At 29.1% G+C, this 27,868-nt stretch overlaps 1 protein-coding gene across 4 annotated transcripts in view; it reads left to right on the top strand.

Annotated features, from left to right (window-relative positions):
• LOC119608249 (RNA-binding protein Musashi homolog Rbp6) overlaps positions 1-27,868 on the top strand; it is a 121,463-nt gene that overhangs the window by 51,530 nt on the left and 42,065 nt on the right. The window contains exons 1-2 of one of the 4 annotated variants that reach the window (XM_037962579.1): positions 7,238-7,303; positions 8,328-8,344. The exons of 2 other annotated variants lie outside the window; for them this stretch is intronic. In XM_037962579.1, the coding sequence (XP_037818507.1) occupies positions 7,253-7,303; positions 8,328-8,344 (68 nt within the window). In that variant the 5' untranslated portion in view covers positions 7,238-7,252. Of the gene's footprint in view, positions 1-7,237; positions 7,304-8,327; positions 8,345-12,683; positions 12,728-27,868 lie in introns of those variants that run through there. One more of the 4 variants, XM_037962581.1, reaches the window with a different exon arrangement.

Here is a 27,868-nt window from a genome sequence, read left to right as displayed (position 1 = left end):
CTAGAACTGAACTAGAACTGAACTAGAACTGAACTAGAACTGAACTAGAACTGAACTAGAACTGAACTAGAACTGAACTAGAACTGAACTAGAACTGAACTAGAACTGAACTAGAACTGAACTAGAACTGAACTGAACTAGAACGAACTAGAACTGAACTAGAACTGAACTAGAACTGAACTAGAACTGAACTAGAACTGAACTAGAACTGAACTAGAACTGAAACTAGAATAACTTACTGAACTAGAACTGAACTAGAACTGAACTAGAAACTGAACTAGAACTGACTAGAACTGACTAGAACTGAACTAGAACTGAACTAGAACTGAACTAGAAACTGAACTAGAACTGAACTAGAACTGAACTAGAACTGAACTAGAACTGAACTAGAACTGAACTAGGAACTGAACTAGAACTGAACTAGAACTGAACTAGAACTGAACTAGAACTGAACTAGAACTGAACTAGAACTGAAACTAGAACTGAACTAGAACTGAACTAGAACTGAACTACTGAACTAGAACTGAACTAGAACTGAACTAGAACTGACTACTGACCTAGAACTGAACTAGAACTAGAACTGAACTAGAACTGAACTAGAACTGACTAGAACTGAAACTAGAACTGAACTAGAACTGAACTAGAACGTGCAACTAGAACTGAACTAGAACTGAACTCGACTGAACAGGAACTGAACTAGAACTGAACTAGAACTGAACTAGAAGCTGAACTAGAACTGAACTAGAACTGACTAGAACTGAACTGAACTGAACTAGAACGAACTAGAACTGAACTAGAACTGAACTAGAACTGAACTAGAACTGAACTAGAAACTGAAGCTAGAACTGAACTAGAACTGAACTAGAACTGAACTAGAACTGAACTAGAACTGAACTAGAACTGAACTAGAACTGAACTAGACTGAACTAGAACTGAACTAGAACTGAACTAGAACTGAACTAGAACTGAACTAGAACGGAACTAGAAAAAACTGAACTAGAACATGAACTAGAACTGAACTAGAACTGAACTAGAACTGAACTAGAACTGAACTAGAACTGAACATAGAACTGAACTAGAACTGAACTAGAACTGAACTAGAACTGAACTAGAACTGAACTAGAACTGAACTAGAACTGAACTAGAACTGAACTAGAACTGAACTAGAACTGAACTGGAACTGAACTAGAACTGAACTAGAACTGAACTAGAGCTGAACTAGAACTGAACTAGAACTGAACTAGAACTGAACTAGAACTGAACTAGAACTGAACTAGAACTGAACTAGAACTGAACTAGAACTGACTAGAACTGAACTAGAACTGAACTGAACTAGAACTGAACTAGAACTGAATTAGAACTTGAACTAGAACTGAACTAGAACTGAACTGGACTGAACTAGAACTGAACTAGAACTGAACTAGAACTGAACTAGAACTGAACTAGAACTGAACTAGAACTGAACTAGAACTGAACTAGAACTGAACTAGAACTGAACTAGAACTGAACTAGAACTGAACTAGAACTGAACTAGAACTGAACTAGAACTGAACTAGAACTGAACTAGAACTGAACTAGAACTGAACTATAACTGAACTACAACTGAACTACAACTGAACTACAACTGAACTAGAACTGAACTAGAACTGAACTAGAACTGAACTACACCTGAACTAGAAATGAACTACAACTGAACTAAAACTGAACTAGAACTGAACAAGAACTGAACAAGAACTGAACTAGAACTGAACTAGAACTGAACTAGAACTGAACTAGAACTGAACTAGAACTGAACTACAACTGAACTACAACTGAACTACAACTGAACTACAACTACACTACAACTGAACTACAACTGAACAACAACTGAACTACAACTGAACTACAACTGAACTAGAACTGAACTACACCTGAACTAGAACTGAACTACAACTGAACTACAACTGAACTAAAACTGAACTAGAACTGAACAAGAACTGAACTAGAACTGAACTAGAACTGAACTAGAACTGAACTATGTAGAACTAAACTAGAACCGAATATGACAACCTTTTAAACTTAGAATATTTTCTTGTTAAAAATAATATATTCGAACAGTGCGTATGATTAATATTAATTATGACTTAATTTACATAAATCTTCATAACTTTTGTTTTTGCATAGTTAGCAATATATTTCTAACGAATAAGGAAAATAGGGAAATTAGGCCTTTAAGTAACAGTTCAGTTTGCACGAAGGTCGCTGTGGGTTTAATTAAAATTATTCAGGAACAGATTTTTAATAATAAAAACATATATTTTTGCAATTTTACTTTTTATTGAGAAAAATTTGTATAAATATACTTTTATTATTTTATTTACATTTTAAATGCTTGTTATTTAAATTACCAGGTATTCAAGTTGTTTGTTTATTAAATAAATATCTCAAGTTCTTTGAGTGTATCTCGAAAAGAAAATAAACAAATACATAAGCATTTAACATTGTATACATTTAATAGGTACTAGCATATGTTAGTTTACATATACATACTCATATTTATAAATATTTAAACATACGTAAGAGTTCGTACATTTATAGTAAATATTTTTTAGGATTGTTTTTCTCTCTTATTACCCCTCTACATAACTACAAACTTACTATAGTTTTTGTATAAAAAAAAAACAAAAATATTGTAAAGGATTTTGTTATTTGTTCATTTTACAATAACAACAAACCAAATACAAACAAAAAAAAAAATTTTTTTTTTTGTACCAAACTCAACATGAACATGAAAATGTTCAAAATTAAAAAAGGCTGTCATGTGTAAAATATTCTTGTGAACAGAAAAAATCTACAAAAATATACAAATAAACATAGAAAATATTGTAGAAAAGTGAACATTATTGTGAATGAGAGAAAAATCATAAAATTTTTAATAGAAATGACTTTTTAAATAAAATACAACAACAACAACTAACTGCAACCACTCATTCATGTAAACACAAGTGTACTAGTTGTGGATTCTTTTTTTTTACCCCAAAAATTATTTTTATATTTTTCCATAATATTTTTGGTAAAATTTTTTGCAGTTTTTATTTAGTAATATATGTAAAATTTTTATAGATTTTAAGAAATATATTTTTAAAAATTCATTTAATTTTTTTTTTTTTTATTTTTAATGCATCAATTTGTTTTTATTTCCTTGGGGGTTTTTAGTAACATTTTTACTTATAATTGTTGTATCAATAAGTTAAGAAATAAAAGGAAATATTATGCGTGGGTTAATACAAAAGTTTAGCATAAATACTCTACTCCGGACTGACAGACTAGAATACTACCAACTAACCAAATTCTTTTTAAATAATAACATTATAATTCTCTTAATTTCAATCGTATTTAAAAAAATCCTTTTTATTATTAGGAATTAAAGAAATTCAACATTTTAAATTGTTTGCCTACAGTGCGTATGATTAATATTAATTCTGACTTATTTTAAAAAAATGTCTATAACTTTGGTTTTAGAAAAGCTAGAAGCGAAATGTTAACAGATTCCTTTAAAAGACTCTTTAGGCTATTAAGAACAGCATTTAAAACTTACAAGGTTCATAATTCACTAAAGCAAAATTGTGCAAAAAAAAAAAATATTTTAAAATATTGAAAAAGATATTCTTAAAATTTTTGTTAAAAATTGTAATTAAAAACTTAATTAGCCCAAAAATTTCTTAAAGATTAAATAAAACACTCATATTTTTAGTTAAAAAATCTTAAATTTATTTAATAACATTAAAATTTTTGACAAATAGTCTCATTACTCTATAAGCCGTACTTAATTTAAAACTACTTCTTTAAACACACTTCATCCCACCTTATAGGGTGGCTGAGCATTAGTAATCACATAATATAAACCTCGCCTTAAAGCCAATTCATTCACTCTCATACCCTCTACTCCAATTTTTAAACTTCTACCCATCTCCCTTAAACATCTCTTATGTTTAATCATATCCCACCACATTTCCGACAAGCATTCGGAACCCATTAGCAATTCATTACTCAAACTTTGAGCAAACACTTGAAAAGCTCTAAAATGAGAACATTCATTGAAAAAACAACCTGGTTGATTGTAACCATAATTAATATAAAAATCTACATGACCCAAAGGATGATCATAACCATAGGAACCCACACTGGTGTGTAGCACTTCAACATATTCGGCATCTCTTATATCAAGTCTTTCGTTAACATTTTCATAACGAAATAAAGGTAAAGCTGGATCCAAACCATAAATTACTGGTAATCTACCATTTTGTACAAATTTTCCTGAGATACCCGCTATATGGGCACCCATGCTGAAACCTATCACATGTATATTTTCGAAAGGTATACCCGATTCTTGATGTAGAAAATCAATAAATTTAGCCACTATCATGCCTACCGGTTTGACTCTATAGCTGGCAGTTATATAGTCAGCTATGGCACCTTTGCCCCAATCAACGGTTATGATGTTATAGTTGCCACCTTGTAGTTTGAAATATTCGGGCACCAAAGTGTTATAGATGCCGGCATGAGAACCGCCCAGCCAACCATGTATGAGGATTCTAGAAAAGAGAGGAAAGCAAATATTATTAAAGAAAAAAATGTATTAAACTTAAACTCTTCACATTGTACAAGTTTAAACTTAAAGCTTTTTCGGTAAAAACTAAAAGTTCTGTAAAATATTAAAACTCTCTTTAAACTACTGTTTAAAGCTTTTTTTTAATCTAATATTTTATTTAATCAATTACTTGAAGCTTTTAGGACAAATTTAAGCTTTTTTAAATAAATGTTTAAGAATTACTTAAATCAAAAGCTTTCTCTAATCAAAAGCCATTATAATACGTAATAACTTGAGTTTAAAAATTCTGCTTGAAAGTTTAACGGTTTTAATTGCTCTTTGACTTTTTTTAAAGCTTAAAGTTTTTATTTCTATAAATAATGATAAATTCTTAAACAAAAAGTTTATCCTTAAAGCTTTAAGTTTGAGACTTTTTATTCCGAAGCTTTTTGTACATTTTTTATTTTGAAGTATTTTAAAGCGTAAAGTTTTGTAAGCTTAAGCTTTTGAAGCATTTAAGATTGAAAGCTTTATTATGCTCATTAAGCTCTTCTAAGCTTAAAGGTTTTAATGAAATTGCCTTTTAAGCTTAACGTTTTTATGATAAAAGTTTTTAAGCTTTAAAGCTTGTTAACCTTAATCTATCTTCAAAATGTTACAACTTTTTTTAGTAAATTTACAACTTATTTTCAGTAAATTTAAAGGATATTAAACGTATAGCTTTTAATTAGCTTTTTGTTTAAAGCTTTTTTATTTTCAAAGGTTTCTTATCTCAAAGGTTTTTAAACTTAAAACTTTTTAATTTTAGAGCTTTTGTAAATAAGCCTTTTTGGTAAAAGTTTTTTTACATCTCTTTATGCCTAAAGCTTTTTACGCTTAAATCCTTGTTATGCTTAAAACTCTTTTTAAGCTGAAGTTTTTTTTAATCTCAAAAGCTATTTACTATTTTTCATTCGAAAAGCTTTTTACACTGAGAGCTTTTTCATTCTTAAAAAGCTTTTTAAGCTTAATGTCGCCTAAGTTTAGAGCTTTTATATAAGTTATTTTTTCAATCGAAAGCTTTATTGAAAAATTAATGTATTTTCATTTAAAAGCTTAAAGTTTTTAAAACTTAAGCTCCACGGTCATTACATTTAAATGGAAATCTTAAAGCTTTCTTATTGCTAATGTTTTAAATCTAAAAATTTTGATTTTTTATTAAAGCTCTCAGTATTAACACAGTAATGTTTAAAACAAAAACAAAAAGCTTTTTAACAAGAGCCTTTTAAATGTAAAGCTAGAAGTATAAATTTTTAAAATAAATTTTACAGTTTGTTAAGCTTTTGAAGTCAAAAGCTTTGCAATTGCCTTAATGTAAATCATTAAAAATTTATTTAAAAACAAAACTATAAACCGAATGCTTTTTGTAATGAAACTTTAAAATCGAAAGTTCCTCTAGACTTTTCAATTAGTTTAACTAAATCTTAAAGTTGTTATAAACTTTTTAATGTAAAGCTTTTAAATTTTAATATAATTTTTTTTTTTAAATAAATTTTTAAAATAAATTTTACATTTTAAGACTAAATCTTTTAAAATATTGTTAAACTCTTTAAGCCAAAAGCTTTGCAGTTTCTTTAATTCATATCGTGAAAGCTTTATTAAAACCCAATTTTTAAACTATAAGGCGAAAGATTTTTGTAATGAAACTTTTAAATTTAAAGTTTCTCTAGACTTTTCAATTAGTTTAACTAAATCTTAAAGTTTTTATAAAACATTCAAAAGCTTCTCCACACAAAAAGCTTTTATTTGCTATTATAATATTAATATTTTAAAGGTTTCTGGAGACAAAAGCTTTATAGTTTTGTTATTATGAAAGCAGTTTCAGTTAAAAGCTTTACAGTTTTTTAATATAAGTATTCTAAATTAACGTCTTTGTAATTTTTTTCTGTTGATTAAAGCATTAATTAGAAAATCAAAAAGCTTTCTTTGTATAAAGCTTTTAGATTAAAACACTTAAAAGAAATCAATATAGTAAAGCTTTTGTAGGCGAAAACTTGACAATAATTTTGCTGTGGTTTAGTTGTTTAAAGTTTAATTAGTAGTTCATAAAGCTTTTTATAGCTTAAAACTTTTAGTTTAAAAGTTTCCATCCCATTATTTTTAATATTTTAGTTTTATGAATTCCTTAATTTTTAAAATTTCTTAAATATTTTTGTTTAGAATACTTAAAATACCAAAAATTACAAAACACTTTAATTATTCATGTTAAAAGCTTTTACATAGAAAATGCCTAAATATTAAATTCCTTAAATATTAGCAAATGTTTTATTTATGCCATATTATACTTTTGTACAAGCATACATGTACATTAAGCACAAACATAGGAAAACAACCTGCATTTTTAAATGTGTCAATTTGAAAGGCAAATCAAGTGTAAAAAGCTTTTTATCGTTGTAGGACAAGAGCAAAAAAAATATGAGAAGAAAACATTTTACCACAAGAAACTAACAACAACAATTTGCAACAAACTACTTAAAACTATGCTAATGCTGGTTTACATTTATTTATGAAGAAGGCAGGAGTTACCCCAACTTTCTGTTGTTGGTATGATTTACTTACCTACAAGGATTGAAAGGATTAAACCTTGATTGTCTTAATGACAGGCCATTATACAATTCTATTTCTTCGATGTGTATGCCTTGAATGCCAGCAACAGGCCGAGTATTTACACCAAATACTGCACCAATTGTATCGGTAACAACATTTAAAACTCTTGGATTTGTTAAATTTACCATTGTCTCCATTGCATTGGTATTAGTAACATTAACATTATCATCATTATCATAAGCATCAGCATCAGCATCTTCATCAGTTTCATAAAAGTTGTAGTAGTAGTTCTCATCATTGTTGTCATCATCATCATCATAATAATAATAATCTTCATCATTGTATAAATCTTGAGCAACATCTTGCTTAAATGATGCTAATGTTGCAGCCGTTGCTGCTGTTGCTGCGGCTGTTGGTGATGATGCCTGTTTTGTCATATAATCTTGTTTTTGTTGTTGTTGTGTTAATGTATGTAGATAGAATTCGGTATGACGTTCGGCATTAAACAGAAAACGATAATCGGATAAATGATGATACTCCTGTGGCAATAAAGAAGCTACTGCTGCCGGTGACGTTGACTGAGTTGTTGTTGAAGATGATTGTTCTTGTTGCAGTTGAGGCTGTTGCAAAAATAATTGCAGTTGTTGTGGCTGTAGTTGAAATTGTGGCAAATGTCCAAGCCAGTCATTGCTGAAACTATAAAAAGGCGCATAATATTTTGTTTGTAAATTTTCTTTGAAATTTTGTTCCACCTCCTCTTCATCCTTTTCATTCACAGCATGTTTTCCATTATTATCATTATTCTTCCCACTTTGTTTTGTTTCTTTGGCATCAGTTTCTTTTACCATTTCATCTTCAGTTATTGTCTTTAATTTATTGTTTAAATTGAAATAATCATGATTATTTTCATTATTTGCATTATTGAATTCAAGTGTTGTTGTTGTTGTATAATGATGATGATGCTGGAGTTGATTTGAATTTTGTTTAAGTTGCTGATCCTTTGGCTCTTGCTGTTGTTTAGCATTCAAGTGCTTTTGATTTGTTGTCAAATATTTAGTGGTTTCATTTTCCATTATTGTTGTTGTTGTTTTATTTAATACTAATAATAATAATAATTTTCCATTTTCTTTTATCATTTTGTCGCTCTGTGTAATTGGGTCACCATCTTTAGCATCTTTGTAATCCCAGGTATTATTATTTAATGTAATTTCGGTTTGATTAAAAGTGTCCAAGGATTTGTTTGTGGTATTCAATGAATTTAAATTAAATTCTGCAGATGTTACATAAATCCATAATAAGAGCACTGTTTGGGGGAGGGGAGCAAAGGAAAACATAGAATGAAATAATGAAAAGTAAATTTAATTAGAATTAAAATACAACGGAGGGTCACCAAAAGAAAGCAAGTAGTTAATGAATTTAACTAAAGGTCTTATTAAATATTCAAATTTTTTAAAATAAAAGAAAAGCTTACACATTTAATTAAAGAGCTTTTCAATGTAAAAACTACAAGATTTTCACTTCAATACAACATACAACTTTTTGAGGCAAAAAGCTTTAAGTCCTTTATAATAAAACTTTTAATTATAAAGCTTTTAAGCCAAAAAAACATAAAGCTTTCTTATACAAAACTTTTAAATAAATTTTTTTTTTTTTTTAAATTTTGTATCCAAATCTTGACAAGACTTTTAAAAAATTACATACAAATACATACAAACTTTTAAAGACTAAAGCTTAAATGCCATACAAACTTTTTAGACAAAATCTTAAAGCTTTCTTTAACATAACGTTTAAGTTAAATGTTTCTTCATACATTTTTTTAAGCCAAAACTTTAAGCTTTTTAAACAAAACTTTTTACATATAGCATACAAAGTTTTTAAGACAAAAGCTTAAAGCTTTTTTAAACAAAATTTCTAAATTAAAAGTTTTTTGCTACAATTTTCTTTTAAAACTTTAATTTTGTAAAGAAAACGTTTTAAAAATGACATACCAAGTTCTTTAGAAAAAAGCTTAAAGCTTTCTTTAATAAAACTTTTATGTTACATATTTCTTCGTATATTTTTGAATCCAGAACATAAACATAATATTTTAAAACTACATTTTAAGTTTTTAAAACAACAGCTTCATGTTTCTTCATAAATTTTTTAACATAAAACTTAATGCTTTTTAAACAAAACGTTTCACAAATGATATACACAGTTTTTAAGACAAAAGCTGAAAGCTTTCTTTAACAAGACGTTTAAATTAAATGTTTCTTCATATATATTTTAAGTCGAAACTTAAAGCTTTTTAAACAAACCGTTTTAAAAATTACATACAAAGCTTTTAAGGCAAAAGCTTAAAGCTTTTTTTAACAAAACTTCTAAAATTAAATGTTTTTTCATATATTTTTAAACCAAAACTTAAAGCTTTTTAAACAAAACCTTTTCACAACTGATATAGAAAATTTTAAAGATAAAAGCTTAAAGCTCTCTCTAACAAAACTTTTAAATTAAATGTTTCTTCTTACATTTTTTAAGTCAAAACTTTTTTTTAAACAAAATTAGTGAAAAATTACATAAACACTTTTTAAGACAAAAGCTTAAAGCTTTCTTTAACAAAACTTTAAAATTAAATGTTTTTTTTCATAAATTTTTAAACCAAAGCTTAAAGCTTTTTAAACAAAACGTTTCCCAAATGATATACAAAGTTTTTAAGACAAAAGCTTAAAGCTTTTTTTTAACAAATCTGTTAATATAAAGTTTATTAATATAATTTTTATTTCAAATCTTTAAGCGTTTTTAAAATGACCAAAACTTAAAGGTTTTTAAACAATGTGTTTCTTTAACAAAATATTTTAAAAATGGCATTTTAAGACAAAAGCTTAAAGCTTTCTTTAACAGATCTCTTAAATTTAAAGATTTTTGATACAATTTTTATTTCAAAACTTTAAAAATGATAAAAGAAGACAAAAGCTTTAAGCTTTTTTAACAAAACTTTTAAATTAAATATTTTTTAAATATTATAAGAATTAGGTAATATTTAATAAATTTTTAAAAAGTACTAAAAATACTACTTTTTTAAAAAAGTTCAAATATATAAATTTCGTTTAAAATTAACTATAAATTGTATATTTAACAAAAAAATAGCAATTTTTAACACATTTTCAAAAAATACCAAAAATACTACTTTTTTACAAAAGGTCTCAATTTATAAATTTTGTTTAAAATTGATTTAAATTTAAAAATTTTGTAATAAATTATTAAATTTCAAAGCAAAATCTAAAAGTTTCTCAACTAAAGCTTTCAACATAAGCTTTTCCGCTGAAGAACACAAAACCTAGAACATATGAAAATCCAAGAAGCGTTTTATATAAAAAATTAAAGCTTTTTGGTTCATTATTATAAAGTGAACCAAAAAGCTTAAATAAAATGAAGATAAAAAGCTTAAAATATCTCATTAGTTTTGAAACATTTTCCACCCAAATGCAAAAAGCAATTCAACTCCAGACTTTTTAAGTTCACAAATTAAAACTTTTTTTTTCAAAAATCTCTTTTAAACACAAATATTTTTTGGAATATTGTAAATGTTATTGATTTAGTTTTCTTTTCAAATTCACCTTTTATTACTAAAAGCTTCAAACTCATTATCAATAGTTTAATTTACAGTATAAATTTTATATAATTTTTTTTAATTTTTTCTTCAAATTTCACTTGTTAACCACTAGAAATCATTTTAGCAACTAAGAAACGATTTATAACCAACTTGTTAAAACTAATTGAAAAAACGAAATTTTAATAACAAAAATAGTGTCTGAATCAACTTGTTGTTGTCTTCATAATAAAGAAAAATAGTTATAGAAGTGTTAATAAATTCTTTAAATAAATAGATTTTAGAGAGAGTTAAGAGTTAAAAAAAGAGAATCATAAAATGCAAACAAACACTAAAGAAGAGGTTATTTTATGAAATATTTATAAGAATAGTACTAATTTTTAATACAATATTCTTCAAAAAGTACCAAAAATACTACTCTTTTAAATATTAACTATACATTTTTGAAATGTAATTTGAACTGTGTGGTCAAATAGAGCTTATTTTCAACACATTTTTTAAAAAGTACTAAAAATACTACCTTTTTATAAAACTAAATTTTTGGAAAAAAAAAATGAAATTTTACTTAAAATTTACCTTAAATGAACTTTAAATTAAATATTTTTAAAAATATACATTTTCAAAAGGTACTAGAAGTACTACTTTTTGTAAAAAGTAGTAATTTAGTACTTATTTATATAAACTAAACGGGATTTATAATGAAATTTGAAGTTAAAATTAAGTATTTTGTAAAATATTGCAAATTTTTAACACATTTTTGAAAAGTACCAAAAATACTACTTTTTAAAAAAAGTACTTTTTTAAAAAATTAGTGCCTAAATTTAAATTGTATTGAATTTAAAATTAAAGATGTTTAAAAATAATACCAACTTTCATATATTTTCTTAAAGTTCCAAAAAATACTACTTTTTTTAAAAAAAGAGTTCTTTTTTAAAAAAATAAAAATTTAGCTTAAAATTTATTTTAAATAAATTTAATACTTTTAAAAATAATACTTAATACTTTTTCAAAAAGTACCAAAAATACTACTTTTAAAAAAAAATAGAAACTTAATTTATAAACTATTTTGAACATAAAATTCAATATTTTGTAATATATTACAAATTTTCAAAACATTTTTAAAAAGTAACAAAATACTACTTTTTTATAAAAGGTACCACCTACTTTTTGGAAAATTAACAATTTTTGAAAAAAAAAAATAAATTTTGCTTAAATTTAAATTCAAAAGAACTTAACAATAAATATTATTAAAAATAGTACCCATTTTTATAGTTTTTTAAAAGTACCAAAAATACTACTTTTTTATAAAAAATCTAAACATCTTTAAACTCAATAATATGAAGTAAATTCTAACTTTAAGCCACACTTTTCTTAAAAGTTTATTGCAAAACTTTTCTGTTTTATTTCTCTTATTTCTGTTTAACTACTTTGTTCAAATCTACGTCATAAAAATCCCCCAAAAAACTTGACCTAATTTATTTTTATAGAATAACACAAATTTCACTTTTCTTTGTAAAATTAATTTCTTAAAATTCAAATATTTTTTACTCTTAAACGGCGTTGAGTGTTGTTATAAAGTGTTAATTGTTTGAATAACTATAAATTTTAAATAAAAGTGGGATAGGTCATTGATTTAAAGTTTAAAGAAGAAGATTTTTAAATAAAAGTGATTAACTTTTTTTAAGAAAAAGACTTTTAAGAAACATTATTATTTTTGCTTAAAAAATTCTTTAATTACAACAAAAATTTCACTCTTTATATACATAAAGCAATTAATTTTATTATTAATATGTAATAGTTTTTAAATATTAACTATTTTAATTTTTGTTTTTTTTTTTCTCTTTACAGGTATGTATTTAAATCAACTGCTCTGTTCACCCTTCATCTATTTTTCAACCATCATACTCATGAATACTAAATGACAGGACAATTAAACGTAATGAAATTGTAGTAATGTATACAAAAAATACACCTCTTAAGGGGTAAGTTCCGTTTTAAAATAACTTGCATATCCGGTTAACATTGTAGTGTGTGCAAGTTTAAGGACAATAATAAAAAAAAAAAAAAAACTTAACGGACGGGCAAAGCAAACATTTCCTTTGGTAAAGTTTTATATTGTTTAAATACAAAAGTGCTTAAATAAAATTTTAACTTAAAGTACTATAGTACAGACTAAAGACTACTTTATAGTCCACACCATAGACTATAGACTAGACTATAGTACAGACTATAGACTAGACTACAGTCCAGACTATAGACTAGGCTATAGTACAGACTATAGACTAGACTATATTCCAGACTATAGACTATACTATAGTACAGACTATAGATAAGACTATAGTCTACGCTGTAGTGTGACTATAGTCTAGTCTATAGTGTGGACTATAGTCTGGACTATAGCCTAGCCTACTATAGATTAGACTATAGCCTAGCCTACTATAGACTAGACTATAGTCACACTATAGACTAGACTATAGTCACACCATAGACTAGACTATAGTCAACACTATAGACTAGACTATAGCCCATCCTATAGACTAGACTATAACCCATCCTATAGACTAGATAATAGACCAGAGTATAGACTATAGTCCAAAGTATAGACTAGATTATAGTCGACTATAGACGAGACTATAGGTCACAGTATAGACTAGACTATAGACTTGACTATAGTATAGACTATAGACTAGACTATACTCCACACTCTAGAATAGACTATAGTCCACACTCTAGACTATAGTCCACACTCTAGACTATAGTCCACACTATTAATCAGACTATAGACTAGACTAGAGCATATAGTCCATACTATAGACTAGACTATAGTCCAGACTATGGACTAGACTATAGTTCAGACTATAGACTAGACTATAGACTTGACTATAGTATAGACTATAGACTAGACTATACTCCACACTCTAGAATAGACTATAGTCCACACTCTAGACTATAGTCCACACTATTAATCAGACTATAGACTAGACTATAGACTAGAGCATATAGTCCATACTATAGACTAGACTATAGTCCAGACTATAGACTAGACTATAGTTCAGACTATAGACTAGACTATAGTCCATCCTATAGACTAGACTAGACTATATAGTCCAGACTTTAGACTAGACTATAGTCCAGACTTTAGACTAGACTATAGTTCAGACTATAGACTAGACTTTAGTCCAGATTATAGACTAAACAATAGTCCAGACTATAGACTAGACAATAGTTCAGACCATAGACTAGACAATAGTCCAGACTATGAACTAGACTAGACCATATAGTCCATATTATAGACCAGACTATAGTCCAGACTATAGTCCAGACTATAGACTAGACTATAATCCAGACTATAGACTAGACTATAGTCCAGACTATAGACTAGACTATAGTATGGACTATATGGTCTATAGTCTAGTCTAGACTATTGTACTGACTATAGACTAGACTATAGTACTGACTATAGACTAGACTATAGTCCAGAATATAGACTAGACTATAGTCCTGACTATAAACTAGATAATAGTCCAGACTATAGACTAGACTGTAGTCCATACTATAGACTATAGTCCATACTATAGACTAGACTATAGTTCAGACTATAGACTAGATAATAGTCCAGAGTATAGACTAGAGTTCAAACTATACACTAGTTAATAGTCCAGACTATAAGCTAGACTATAGTCCAGACTATAGACTAGACTATACTCCATACTATAGACTAGACTATAGTCCAGACTATAGACTGACAATAGTCCAGACTATAGACTAGATAATAGTCTATAGTCCAGACTACAGACTAGACTATAGTCCAGACTATAGACTAGACTATAGTCCAGTCTATAGAGTAGACAATTGTCCAGACTATAGACTAGACTATAGTCCATACTATAGACTAGACTATAGTCCAGACTATTGACTATAGACTACATTCCAACTTTTAAGTTGGACAACTTAATATATCGGAATATTTTTGGTCTTTTTTACTTTAAAAGCTTTTGTTTCTTTCAACCACTTAAAATATTTGCACTTTTTTATTTCAGTTTTTTAACTTATTTTAAATAAGGCTTTTGGGTAGAGATTTTATCCAAATTTTGTTAGCTTTTAGAATTTATTTAAATTAAATCTCTAGCCTTTAAATTAACAGATAAATTAAAGAATTTTTTAAAGCACCCTTTAATTAATATAAATCATACGCACCGTTGGGCTTAACTAGAGTAATACATATATTTAAAATTGAAGCAATTTTATGGGAAACATTTCAGCAAAAGTAGAAAAACTTAATGAAATATAAACTATTAAAATTAAATTGTATTACTCTTTATGGTTAAATTTAGAGCCTCACTTTTGTAAAGGGAGTTGTCAACATAAACCGGAAATCTTCAAACATGATTTCTTCCCCTTACTATTAGCGTACAAAAGAATAACTCCAGAAACCAATACGTGCTAAAGTATTGAAAAAATTGAATATTGTTTTTGAATAAAATAACAAACAATAAAGGTAAACTGATACGTTTATAAAACCACTCTCTCCTTTATATCAAAAAACAATAACAACTTCTAAACAAAAGCCTTATAATTTTATTATAGCAAAAGCCACATTTAATGTCTGCTGTATCTAAAAATCTTTTAACATTTTTTGTGGCTTCAAAAAAAAGAATTTTTTAAAAATCACACGTAGCACAACATTATCTAAATCAGGCAAAAATATGCATATTTGTTATATATATTATATGTTGCAAATTTGTTTTTTGTTGTTGTACATTAATGTTTTACAATATAATACAACAACAGTGTTTACTAGCCTTACACACTCGCACCCTCCCTCACACACACACACACATACTTTACTTTTTCACTTTATTATGCGCCTGTTGGTATGTGCTAAAAGATTGTTATTTTTTCAAGTGCCTTTCTTTTCTCTTACTCTCTTTTATTATTTGTTGCAAAAGCATAAAAAGCCTAAAAGTATACTAAACAAAAATATAAAATATTTGTTTAAGTATAGGTGTAGGCATATGTAGCTATAGATATGGATGTTTGTGAGTGTGTTTTTGATGATTGTGTTGTTATTTTCATGTTTATAAATAAATGTTAAAAAATTTTTTAAAATGCGCAATTTTTTTTTCTTCCAGTTTGCATTATTGTTCTTGTTTGCACTACTCGAAAACAAAGATGTAGCAAAATTTATAAATATGTACTCATATCTAAGTGAAAATAACAATATACTATATATAGAGAAACAAAGTGTTTTATGCCCCTTAACACCAAAAAAAAAAAAAATGAAAAATGTTGTAAAAATACATAAAACAATATGGCTAAAGGGAAACAGTAGAGTTGCTGGTAAAATGAATTGTTCAAAAGCAACATTTTTACAACAAATTATTTATAAACTAATTTTCAGTTTAATAAGTTATTAATAAAATAGTTAAAATGTAATATGAAATTATTTTAATTCAAAATTTTTAGTTTTCTTTACTTAATTTTCTTTTACGAAATATCTTTTTAAAAAAACTCTTTCCTTTCCAAATATCCGAAATTTTGTTAGCTTTCATTAACCGTTTAAATTTTTGCTCTACCTTAGAAACTAAGCGAGATATTTCAAATTTTCTAAAACAACCTCTTAATTAATATTAATCATACGTCCTGTTATACAAAAAATTAAAAATTTTTTAATTTATGTAAAATTAAATTTTAAAAGACATTTTTCAAAAATTTTCCTTTTATACATTCGTGTGATTCCACTGTATTTTATATGTTTTTTATGTATGTTGCATAAAGTACTCAGACATGCTTATAAACGACAATGAGAGTTTATAATGCTCGTCTTCCATTTTTTCCTGCTATTTCCATAATAATATTGCTTTTACAGCCACTGCCTCAAGATTATTGTTGTTGTTGTTCTAAACTCCTTATAGTATTTTATTATAGATTTTAATCGACATCCAGAAAAAAAACGTAAAACTTCCTTTTGCCCAACCTGCCTGACAATATTGATAAGAAAAGGCTGCAATATTCTCAAAAACACCAATCAAACTCCAAATAAATAACTTGTTCACACCACTTTAATGTTCCTCGTGTTGTCATCAAATGTGTTCGAACATGTGTTACTTGTTCATGCTGTTGTTTTAGCTGCTTGCTTCAAGAGTATTCGTTCATACTCAAGTAATTTTTTTTTTTTTGTTCATGGTAATTTTATCATTCATGTCAGCATAAATTTTCAATCAATCAGTTTAATAACCGTTTAGCTATCTAAGAGTTTAAGTATGTAGATGTTTGTGTGTGTGCTTGAGTGTTTGATACAATAATATGTAACTGCAATTTTAAAACTCAATGGTTAAAGTTTGAGTAGTTGCTAAGCTGGATTATTTATAAAAGGGGAAACGTACTTTGATAACTCTGGGTGGGGGAAGGTGATTAAGTTCATTTCAAAAGCAATATAAATAAAATGACTAATTCCTGACTATAAACTAGACTACCTTCAAGACTAAAGACTAGACTATAGTCCAGAGTATAGACTTGTCTATAGTCCAAAGTATAGTTCTACACGATAGTCCAAACACTTGATTACACTATAGTCCTGAATATAGACTGAATTGTAGTCCAGACTTTAGACTAGATTGTAGACTAAACTATAGTCCAGACTATATACTAGACAACAGTCCAGACTATAGACAATACGATAGTTCAGACTATAGACCAAACTATAGTCAACACTTTAGACTAAACTAGAGTCCAGACTATGGACTAAACTATAGTCAATAGTATAGTCAAACTCAAGACACGACTATAGCTCAGATTATAGACTAGACCATAGTCAACACTATACTCTAAATGATAGCTCAGACTATAGACTAAACTATAATCCAAACTATAGTCCAGGCTATAGTCTAGACTATAGTCAACACTATAAACTATAGACTAAACAATAGTCCAGACTATAGACTAAACTATAGTCCAGACTATAGACTAAACTATAGTCCAGACTATAATCTAAACTATAGTCTAGACTATAGACTAAATTGTAGTCCATACTATAGACTAAACTATAGTCCAGACCATAGACTAAACTACAGTCCAGACTATAGACTAAACTATAGTCCAGACTATAGACTAAACTATAGCACAGAATATAGCATAGACTATAGTTCAGACTATAGACTAAACTATAGTCCAGACTATAGACTTAACTGTAGTCCAGACTATAGACTAAACTATAGTCCACACTATAGACTAAACTATAGTCCAGGCTATAGACTGAACTGTAGTCCAGACTATAGACTAAACTATAGTCCAGACTATAGACTAAACTACAGTCCTGACTATAGACTCAACTATTGTCCAGACTATAGACTAAACTGTTGTCCAGCCTATAGACTCAACTATTATCCAGACTATAGACTAAACTATAGTCCAGACTATAGACTAAACTATAGTCCAGACTATAGACTAAACTATAGTCCTGACTATAGACTAAACTATAGTCCAGACTATAGACTAAACTATAGTTCAGACTATAGACTAAACTATAGTCCAGACTATAGACTAAACTATAGTCCAGACTATAGACTAAACTATAGTCCAGACTATAGACTTAACTATTGTCCAGACTATAGACTATAGTCCAGATTATAGACTAAACTATTGTCCATAATATAGACTAAACTATAGTCCAGACTAAAGTATAGTCTAGACTAAAGACTAAACTATAGTCCAGACTAACGACTAAACTATAGTCGAGACTATAGACTAAATTATTGTCCAGACTATAGACTAGACTACAGTCAACGCTATAGACTAGATGATAGTCCAAACTACAGACTACACGATAATCCATACTATAGCCCACACTAGATTTAGACTACACTATAGTTCAGACTATAGACTAATCTATAGTGTAGAATATACACAAGCTGTTGACTAGACTACAAACTAAACTATAGACAAGACTATATAGTAGTCTATATTCAACACTGTAAACTGGGCTATGGGCTAGACTGTAGACTAGACTATATTCAACAAAATTGACTAGACTATAGTCCAGACTATGGACTAAACTATATTCCAGATTAAACTGTTGCCAAGACTATAGACTGAACTATAATCTAGACTATAGATTAAACTATAGTTCAGACTATAGTCCAGACTATAGACTAAACTATAGACCAGACTATAGTCCAGACTATAGACTAAACTATAATCTAAACTTAAGTTAAACCATAGTCTAAAATGTAAACCAGAACATTTTCCAAACTGTAGGCAAGATTGTGAACCCGAATGTAGGCTAGACTATAGCCTAGCCTATAGTCCAGACTATAGCCTAGTCTATAGTTCAGAGTACTTCAGCCTAGTCTATAGTCCATACTATATCCTGGTCTATAGCCCAGACTATATAAAGCCTAGTCTATAGTCCAGATTATTGCTCTGTCTATAGTCCAGACTATAGCTTAGCCTGTAATCCAGACTATAGCCTAGCCTGCAATACAGACTATAGCCTATCCTACAGTCCAGACTATAGCCTAGCCTACAGTCCAGACTACAGCTTAGCCTACAGTCCAGACTATGTACAGAGTAGATTATAGTCTATAACTATCTAAAAGTTAAAGTTAATTCATATCACTTTTATATCCTACAATAATTTCGTTTACTACAAACTGTTTTAAAGCAAAATTATAAAAAAATTCCACAAAAATAAAACTTTCAATAAAACATTTTAATAAAAACATATTTTTACTCTCTGGAGTACAACATTAATACTTTAATATAGCCATTATTGTATGGTCGTCTTGTAACCCAAATTCAATTGCTAAAAAAGAAGAAACGAGAAACCCCCACAGAAACAAAATACAACCAAAACAAACAAGCAACAGCAGAAATTTTGTTAAATGTTTTTCTTTACGGATTTCTTCTTCAACTTCAGACAGAAAGTGAAGATGAACAGCAAAAGTTAAACTCCACAGGATATTAAGTTAAAAAAAAATGTACACACTTGCAATGTAATGTGAGAAGAGTTTTAAAAGAAGAAAAGCAATTATTACAAAAACAAAAGACGTAAAAAGAATGAGACATAAACATGATGATTTAACAAGAAGTTTTGTTGCAACAACTTCAGCTATAAATAAAAAAAAACAACTTGAGTATAATATTGTTGATAAAGAAAAGCTATAGCCAATACTTATACATGAACGGTTGGTTGGGTATTAAACCATCATTGTCATCCTCATATTCATTTGAATAGCAATTGTTTGCTTAAATCCCTAGAAGTATGTATAAGCATGCACTTGACTAAAATGCTGACACATGAAATTTCTTTCCGCAAAGTACTTGTAACAAAATATCAATATGTTTTATGAAATTCCTTTTATTTTGTTGGAAAAAAAGTACTTTATTCGAATAAAAAACGTAAAGTTTTATTGTTAAAAACAATAGCAAAAAAAACAGCATGGGTGTTTAAATGACATTGTCCTTTTGGAATAATAAAGGATATTTAATAAATATCGTAAATATTTGTACGATATTTTTGTGAAAAACTCACCAATTTTCAGTTGTAAATGGTTTTGAACTTCACTATATGAAGCGCCCTCTGATGGATGTTATTGTAAGTTAAAGTTTAAGCGAATCTTTAAACCTCTTTATAAGGGAATTTTCGTAGAGTTGCCAATTAAAATTTTATGAAAAAGATTGCCAAGTTGTGATAATTTGATAAATCAATTGGAAAAGAACAAAAATCTTTAAACGGTTAAATTACTCAGGCCGACAAAATATGAAGAAAGTCGAACCCAGGGACTAAATTATTCTTTTTAAGAGATTGAGCTTCGCTGAATCCGAATCTGACCTCATAATCTATGATATCAGGTTTTCGAGTTATGTTATTGAAAGTCCTAACTATGACCTTCAAGAGGCAAATTTCAAAATGTTTGCGAGCAATAGGATTCATACAAAAGCAGGGAAATAGGAGAGCATCGAAGAGACTATGAAATATGATTTTATATGGCCGAAATATACACTATAAAGAAATCATTTTTGATATTTAGAAATGGATCCATTACGATAACCGGGTTTGAATCGTTTTTAAAGCAAAATATCCATGGCGCTAAGGAAATGCTGTGTAAAAGATTATATCTATTAAGAACTGCTAACATCTGGCCACACCACCTCAGGGAACCTGTACCGAAGGCAACTGATTCGTTTAAAGCGGGCAATGTCCGAAATGTCCCCCATATGCGAACAGATATGAAAGTGTAATATTCCATTATGACCTGTCCATCAGTACCTGTAAGAAACTATGTATTTAGAGAAAAGTGGTTGCGAACTTTTTCCTCACCCACCTTATAGTCCAGACCTATCCACGACCGACTACTTACTACTTTTATCGATCGATGCAGAAAGCTCTCTTCGTCATAAGCTCTACTACAGACTTTGGTATCCCAAATTTACTTGAATTGTTTTTGGCCTCAAAGTTTGAGTAGTTGCGGCTTCCATAGGTTGCCGGAAAGATTTCAAAAGGTCATGGCTAATAATTTCCCATAATTAGAATAAATTTGTTCTATACAAATGTTTACAAATAAAAGCTTAAAATTTGAAAAAAATCCCAAAATTCTAACATCTACAATCAATGTTTAAAATCTACTTTGGCAACACTGCTTTATTACCACAAATATCCCTCTAGGTAAAACATTTCTAAAATCTCCCTTAAAAGGAAATTTTCATAAATTTGCAATGGCAAATCCATTTCCTTAAAAGAAAGCTCTCATCCTGGCAACAAACCCTCTTTAAAGCTTTAACATAAAAAGTTTTTTTTAACAATTAAATAAAGACTTATTACAGAGTCCTTTACATATCGCTTGTATGGGATATTTTTTTGTTCTTGTTGTTATTTTAAAGCTAATGTTTTTGTTGTTGTTGTTATTAGCCACTTGGAAATGAATGTTCAACCTCTTGTGTTTCCAAGTGAATAATGTGTCAGTGAGTAGAACTAAGAAAAAAAAACGTGTATTCTTTTATTTTTTTTTCTGAACAAGTGGAGGTAGATGAGTTTTGTTTCTAGTTTAAAGTGGATGCAGTAGTACTGCAAAACTACAGCTACTTCTTGGTGTGTATACATACATACAAACATATAACAGAAAGGACATTTCGTCTGCAATGGAAAAAACTAACTGAAGCCTACTTTAGGGCTTCAGCAAAGGAAAACAGTGAAAGCTTTTGTAAAGGGAGAATAAAACAAAGGAAGATTAATTTAAAATTAAAAAAAAAAATAAGCTGGAGAACTAAAATTTTCCTAAAATAGGACACATTTATAATAAAATCTAAATTGTTTATATTCAATAAAATGCTTTCCTTTAAAAGCTTTATTACGGCAAAGTTTTCCTTTAAAAGCTTTACCGTGACAAAGGTTTGTCAGACTTTGCTGCATTAGTTCTTGCTCTTAAAGCTTTCACTGTTTAGCTATTTATAGGTAGTTTGTTGGTCCTTCCTCTATCATTCTTCCTGGTATGACAAATAAGCTTTGTGTTAACAACATTTCCGTTAAATGCCTTAAACACAAAACATGTTGTTGGTCCTTTTCTATACCAGCAGTTCAAGCAATAAGTCCAGGTATCACTGTTACATAAAATTTCTCTAAAATGTATAACCATCAAAATCTGTTATTGCTTTATAGAACCTAAGTAATCTAGTGGGAAGATAATCGTCACATTAAAGTCCCTATATAATGTATAAAGTAGTCTCTGGTTAAGCTTTCTTCTATACTATCCCTTTCAAAAAATACTTATTCTATCCATCAGAAGTAATCTCGCTCACTTCTGTACAGCCTCCCGCGAACTACAGGTATATGTGTGTATTTCAAATTTTTTTCTAAATTTTTATTTCCGTTGCCTTTTTAACGTTACGAAGAGACTAGCATATCTCTATTTCTATGAAGTACTTTTTCAAGTTTTAAGTACCCTACTGGTGAATTCTTGTTGCTCTTTTTTGCACGTAATATTTTCGAAATCAAATTTAAATACAAGAACTTTACTGTAAGAAAAATTTACAAACCTTAACAAGAATAAGTTTAAAGTGTAAAGCCTTCATTTTGAAATATTTTTGATTTATTTTTAAATCATATAATTTTTTTTCAAAATATTGTTAGCTATGACCTTTTTCTATCCTTAAGGTCATGAACGAATCAAGTCAATTTCCGATAACCTATTCTGTAGTGAAACATATACCAGAGGGAGATAGAGAGACAGAGCGTTCTTCATCGATCGAAACAAAGATTGATCAGTTTCAATTCGTACGGTGCATAATTCCCAACTCAGAACTATACAAACCATAACCGCCTATTTCTTCTGTGAAATTACATCATTGTTAAATATTTTTTATTTCAACATTTATAAAATTTTTTTTATTTTTAATTTAACACATTTTTGTATATAGATATAGAAACATAATACTAAAAGTTATTTTTCAATCGATTTCATGCGTATCTGTATGACGTCAAAGTCGCCACCTGTATGAGGGTTACTATCACCCCCAAGTGACGTTTTCTATATGTACACAGATAATGTTCAAACAATTCTTCTGAAACTGAACTGAAATAGAACTGAACTAGAACTGAACTAGAACTGAACTAGAACTGAACTAGAACTGAACTAGAACTGAACTAGAACTGAACTAGAACTGAACTAGAACTGAACTAGAACTGAACTAGAACTGAACTAGAACTGAACTAGAACTGAACTAGAACTGAACTAGAACTGAACTAGAACTGAACTAGAACTGAACTAGAACTGAACTAGAACTGAACTAGAACTGAACTAGAACTGAACTAGAACTGAACTAGAACTGAACTAGAACTGAACTAGAACTGAACTAGAACTGAACTAGAACTGAACTAGAACTGAACTAGAACTGAACTAGAACTAGAACTGAACTAGAACTGAACTAGAACTGAACTAGAACTGAACTAGAACTGAACTAGAACTGAACTAGAACTGAACTAGAACTGAACTAGAACTGAACTAGAACTGAACTAGAACTGAACTAGAACTGAACTAGAACTGAACTAGAACTGAACTAGAACTGAACTAGAACTGAACTAGAACTGAATTAGAACTGAACTAGAGCTGAACTAAAACTGAACTAGAACTGAACTGAACTAGAACTGAACTGGAACTGAACTAGAACTGAACTAGAACTGAACTAGAACTGAACTAGAACTGAACTAGAACTGAACTAGAACTGAACTAGAACTGAACTAGAACTGAACTAGAACTGAACTAGAACTGAACTAGAACTGAACTAGAACTGAACTAGAACTGAACTAGAACTGAACTAGAACTGAACTAGAACTGAACTAGAACTGAACTACAACTGAACTACAACTGAACTACAACTGAACTACAACTGAACTACAACTGAACTACAACTGAAACTACAACTGAACTAGAACTAACTAGAACTAACTAGAACTGAACTAGAACTGAACTAGAACTGAACTAGAACTGAACTAGAAACTGAACTAGAACTGAACTAGAACTGAACTAGAACTGAACTAGAACTGAACTAGAACTGAACTAGAACTGAACTAGAACTGAACTAGAACTGAACTAGAACTGAACTAGAACTGAACTAGAACTGAACTAGAACTGAACTAGAACTGAACTAGAACTGAACTAGAACTGAACTAGAACTGAACTAGAACTGAACTAGAACTGAACTAGAACTGAACTAGAACTGAACTAGAACTGAACTAGAACTGAACTAGAACTGAACTAGAACTGAACTAGAACTGAACTAGAACTGAACTAGAACTGAACTAGAACTGAACTAGAACTGAACTAGAACTGAACTAGAACTGAACTAGAACTGAACTAGAACTGAACTAGAACTGAACTAGAACTGAACTAGAACTGAACTAGAACTGAACTAGAACTGAACTAGAACTGAACTAGAACTGAACTAGAACTGAACTAGAACTGAACTAGAACTGAACTAGAACTGAACTAGAACTGAACTAGAACTGAACTAGAACTGAACTAGAACTGAACTAGGACTGAACTAGAACTGAACTAGAACTGAACTAGAACTGAACTAGAACTGAACTAGAACTGAACTAGTACTGAACTAGAACAGAACTAGAACTGAACTAGAACTGAACTAGAACTGAACTAGAACTGAACTAGAACTGAACTAGAACCGAACTAGAACTGAACTAGAACTGAACTAGAACTGAACTAGAACTGAGCTAGAACTGAACTAGAACTGAACTGAAATAGAACTGAACTAGAACTGAACTAGAACTGAACTAGAACTGAACTAGAACTGAACTAGAACTGAACTAGAACTGAACTAGAACTGAACTAGAACTGAACTAGAACTGAACTAGAACTGAACTAGAACTGAACTAGAACTGAACTAGAACTGAACTAGAACTGAACTAGAACTGAACTAGAACTGAACTAGAACTGAACTAGAACTGAACTAGAATTGAACTAGAACTAAACTAGAACTGAACTAGAAATGAACTAGAACTGAACTAGAACTGAACTAGAACTGAACTAGAACTGAACTAGAACTGAACTAGAACTGAACTAGAACTGAACTAGAACTGAACTAGAACTGAACTAGAACTGAACTAGAACTGAACTAGAACTGAACTAAAACTGAACTAGAACTGTACTAGAACTGTATGAGTTTACAGATTATTTATGTATATTGCCCAAAAAGAATTCATTGTCCCCTAGTAAAGCTTCTAGGGAATGACGCAACATGACGTCAAAAGGCAAATATTTGGATGTGTGCAAATATCAACTAAATAAATAGACAATTTAAAATAATAGGAAAAAACTGGGAGCGATTTTTTTTTTCCAAAAAAAAAATAAATAAACATACACCAGAGAATAAAGTTGGGGGAACGAAGCACCAAAGTAATTATGTATCCTTTTACCATACAGTAAGGATGATAAATATAGGTAGACTAAAAAATTTTATATTTATATCAAAAAGTAAAAATACAAACATATAATTATTCCAAAAAAAATATGAAATTATTGTTCCTAAATTAAGCATTTTTTAAATTTCTTTATTCCAATAACCTAACCATTCAGTTCCTAAAAAATAGTTTTTGCTTCTTTAAGTGTAAATTATTTTTTTTTTTTTGTTAATAACTTTAAATAATTTTTCATTTTTCCAAAAGAAAATCTTCATTAAATCCCTCAAATCCTATAATTATTTCACCTACTGTTTCAATTTATTTAAATTTCTGCTAAAATACTGTTACAATAACAATAAAAATTCAAACTAGTATTTTTAGCATAACAACAAAAATATGATAATATGGACGACAATAGAAATACTCCAAATAGTAGAAGTTGATTGCCATATAATTTTATTAATTAAAAGGTGTGTCCTTTTTTTACAAAACTTACAAACACACACCAACTAACTTTCCAAAACACACCTACACAAAGACTGTTGCTTTTTGTTTAAACTGCTCCAACATACTAACTATACATATGTATATAGCCTGACATCCCTGCACAAAAAATTTCACTTGTTTAGCTGCTAATGTTTGAAAGTCCTTTTTTTGCTCCTTTTTTATTTTTGATGTTTTTTTTATTCTGTTTGTTTTAGAAATGATCATTTTTATAATACCTTTAAAAATTGTTGGTCTTCCTAATGTCTTGCCAAAGGTTTCAAATTTCAAAGTTTATTGCATTTGAATTTTACAAAAATTTTCTATTATCTGATTGTGGAGAAAATGAGGGAAGCGTGTTTTTCATACTTGGCCGAGAAGAGTAGTTTGTTTGGAAATACATTGGAGTGTTTAAAATGTGGAATTTTTTTCACTGTTGGCTTTCTTGTTTATCACTTTGACTTTCTTGTTTATCTATGGTTTGGTTTGTCCTTCTTTTTTGTGGCTGCTGCTGCCTTTGGTGCCCAAATCTCCTAACGAGATTTAAAGTGTTGAATATATAGAATATATCAAAAAATATGGAATTAAAGTAGAGGAAAACAGCGCTATTGTGTACGAGAAAATGTTAAAGTCCTGAAGACTTTAGACTCTAAAGACTATAAAGTACTACTATTGATCTACAACAGAATTTAAACAGAACTAGAAATAAATTAGAACAAAACTAGAACAGAACTACAACAGAACTAGAACAGAACTAGAACAGAACCAGAACAGAACTAGAACAGAACTAGAACAGAACTAGAACAGAACTAGAACAGAACTAGAACTGAACTAGAACAGAACTAGAACAGAACTAGAACAGAACTAGAACAGAACTAGAACAGAACTAGAACAGAACTAGAACAGAACTAGAACAAAACTAGAACAGAACAGAACTACAACAGAATTAGAACAGAACTAGAACAGAACAGAACTAGAACAGAACTAGAACAGAACAGAACAGAACAGAACTAGAACAGAACAGAACTAGAACAGAACTAGAACAGAACTAGAACAGAACTAGAACAGAACTAGAACAGAACAGAACTAGAACAGAACTAGAACAGAACTAGAACAGAACTAGAACAGAACTAGAACAGAACTAGAACAGAACTAGAACAGAACTAGAACAGAACTAGAACAGAACTAGAACAGAACTAGAACAGAACTAGAACAGAACTAGAACAGAACTAGAACAGAACTAGAACAGAACTAGAACAGAACTAGAACAGAACTAGAACAGAACTAGAACAGAACTAGAACAGAACTAGAACAGAACTAGAACAGAACTAGAACAGAACTAGAACAGAACTAGAACAGAACTAGAACAGAACTAGAACAGAACTAGAACAGAAATAGAATAGAACTAGAACAGAACTAGAACAGAACTAGAACAGAACTAGAACAGAACTAGAACAGAACTTGAACAGAACAGAACTAGAACAGAACTAGAACAGAACTAGAACAGAACTAGAACTAGAACAGAACCAGAACAGAACTAGAACAGAACTAGAACAGAACTAGAACAGAACTAGAACAGAACTAGAACAGAACTAGAACAGAACTAGAACAGAACTAGCACAGAACTAGAACAGAACTAGAACAGAACTAGAACAGAACTAGAACAGAACTAGAACAGAACTAGAACAGAACTAGAACAGAACTAGAACAGAACTAGAACAGAACTAGA

The sequence above is a fragment of the Lucilia sericata genome, unplaced genomic scaffold (assembly GCF_015586225.1).
Source record: "Lucilia sericata isolate MDLA Ls3-8-SP2 unplaced genomic scaffold, ASM1558622v1 Contig000814F_arrow, whole genome shotgun sequence".
Lineage (NCBI taxonomy): Eukaryota > Metazoa > Arthropoda > Insecta > Diptera > Calliphoridae > Lucilia > Lucilia sericata.
The sequence above is the reverse complement of the archived record's forward strand: the minus strand, read 5'-3'. Positions and strand labels throughout refer to the sequence as shown.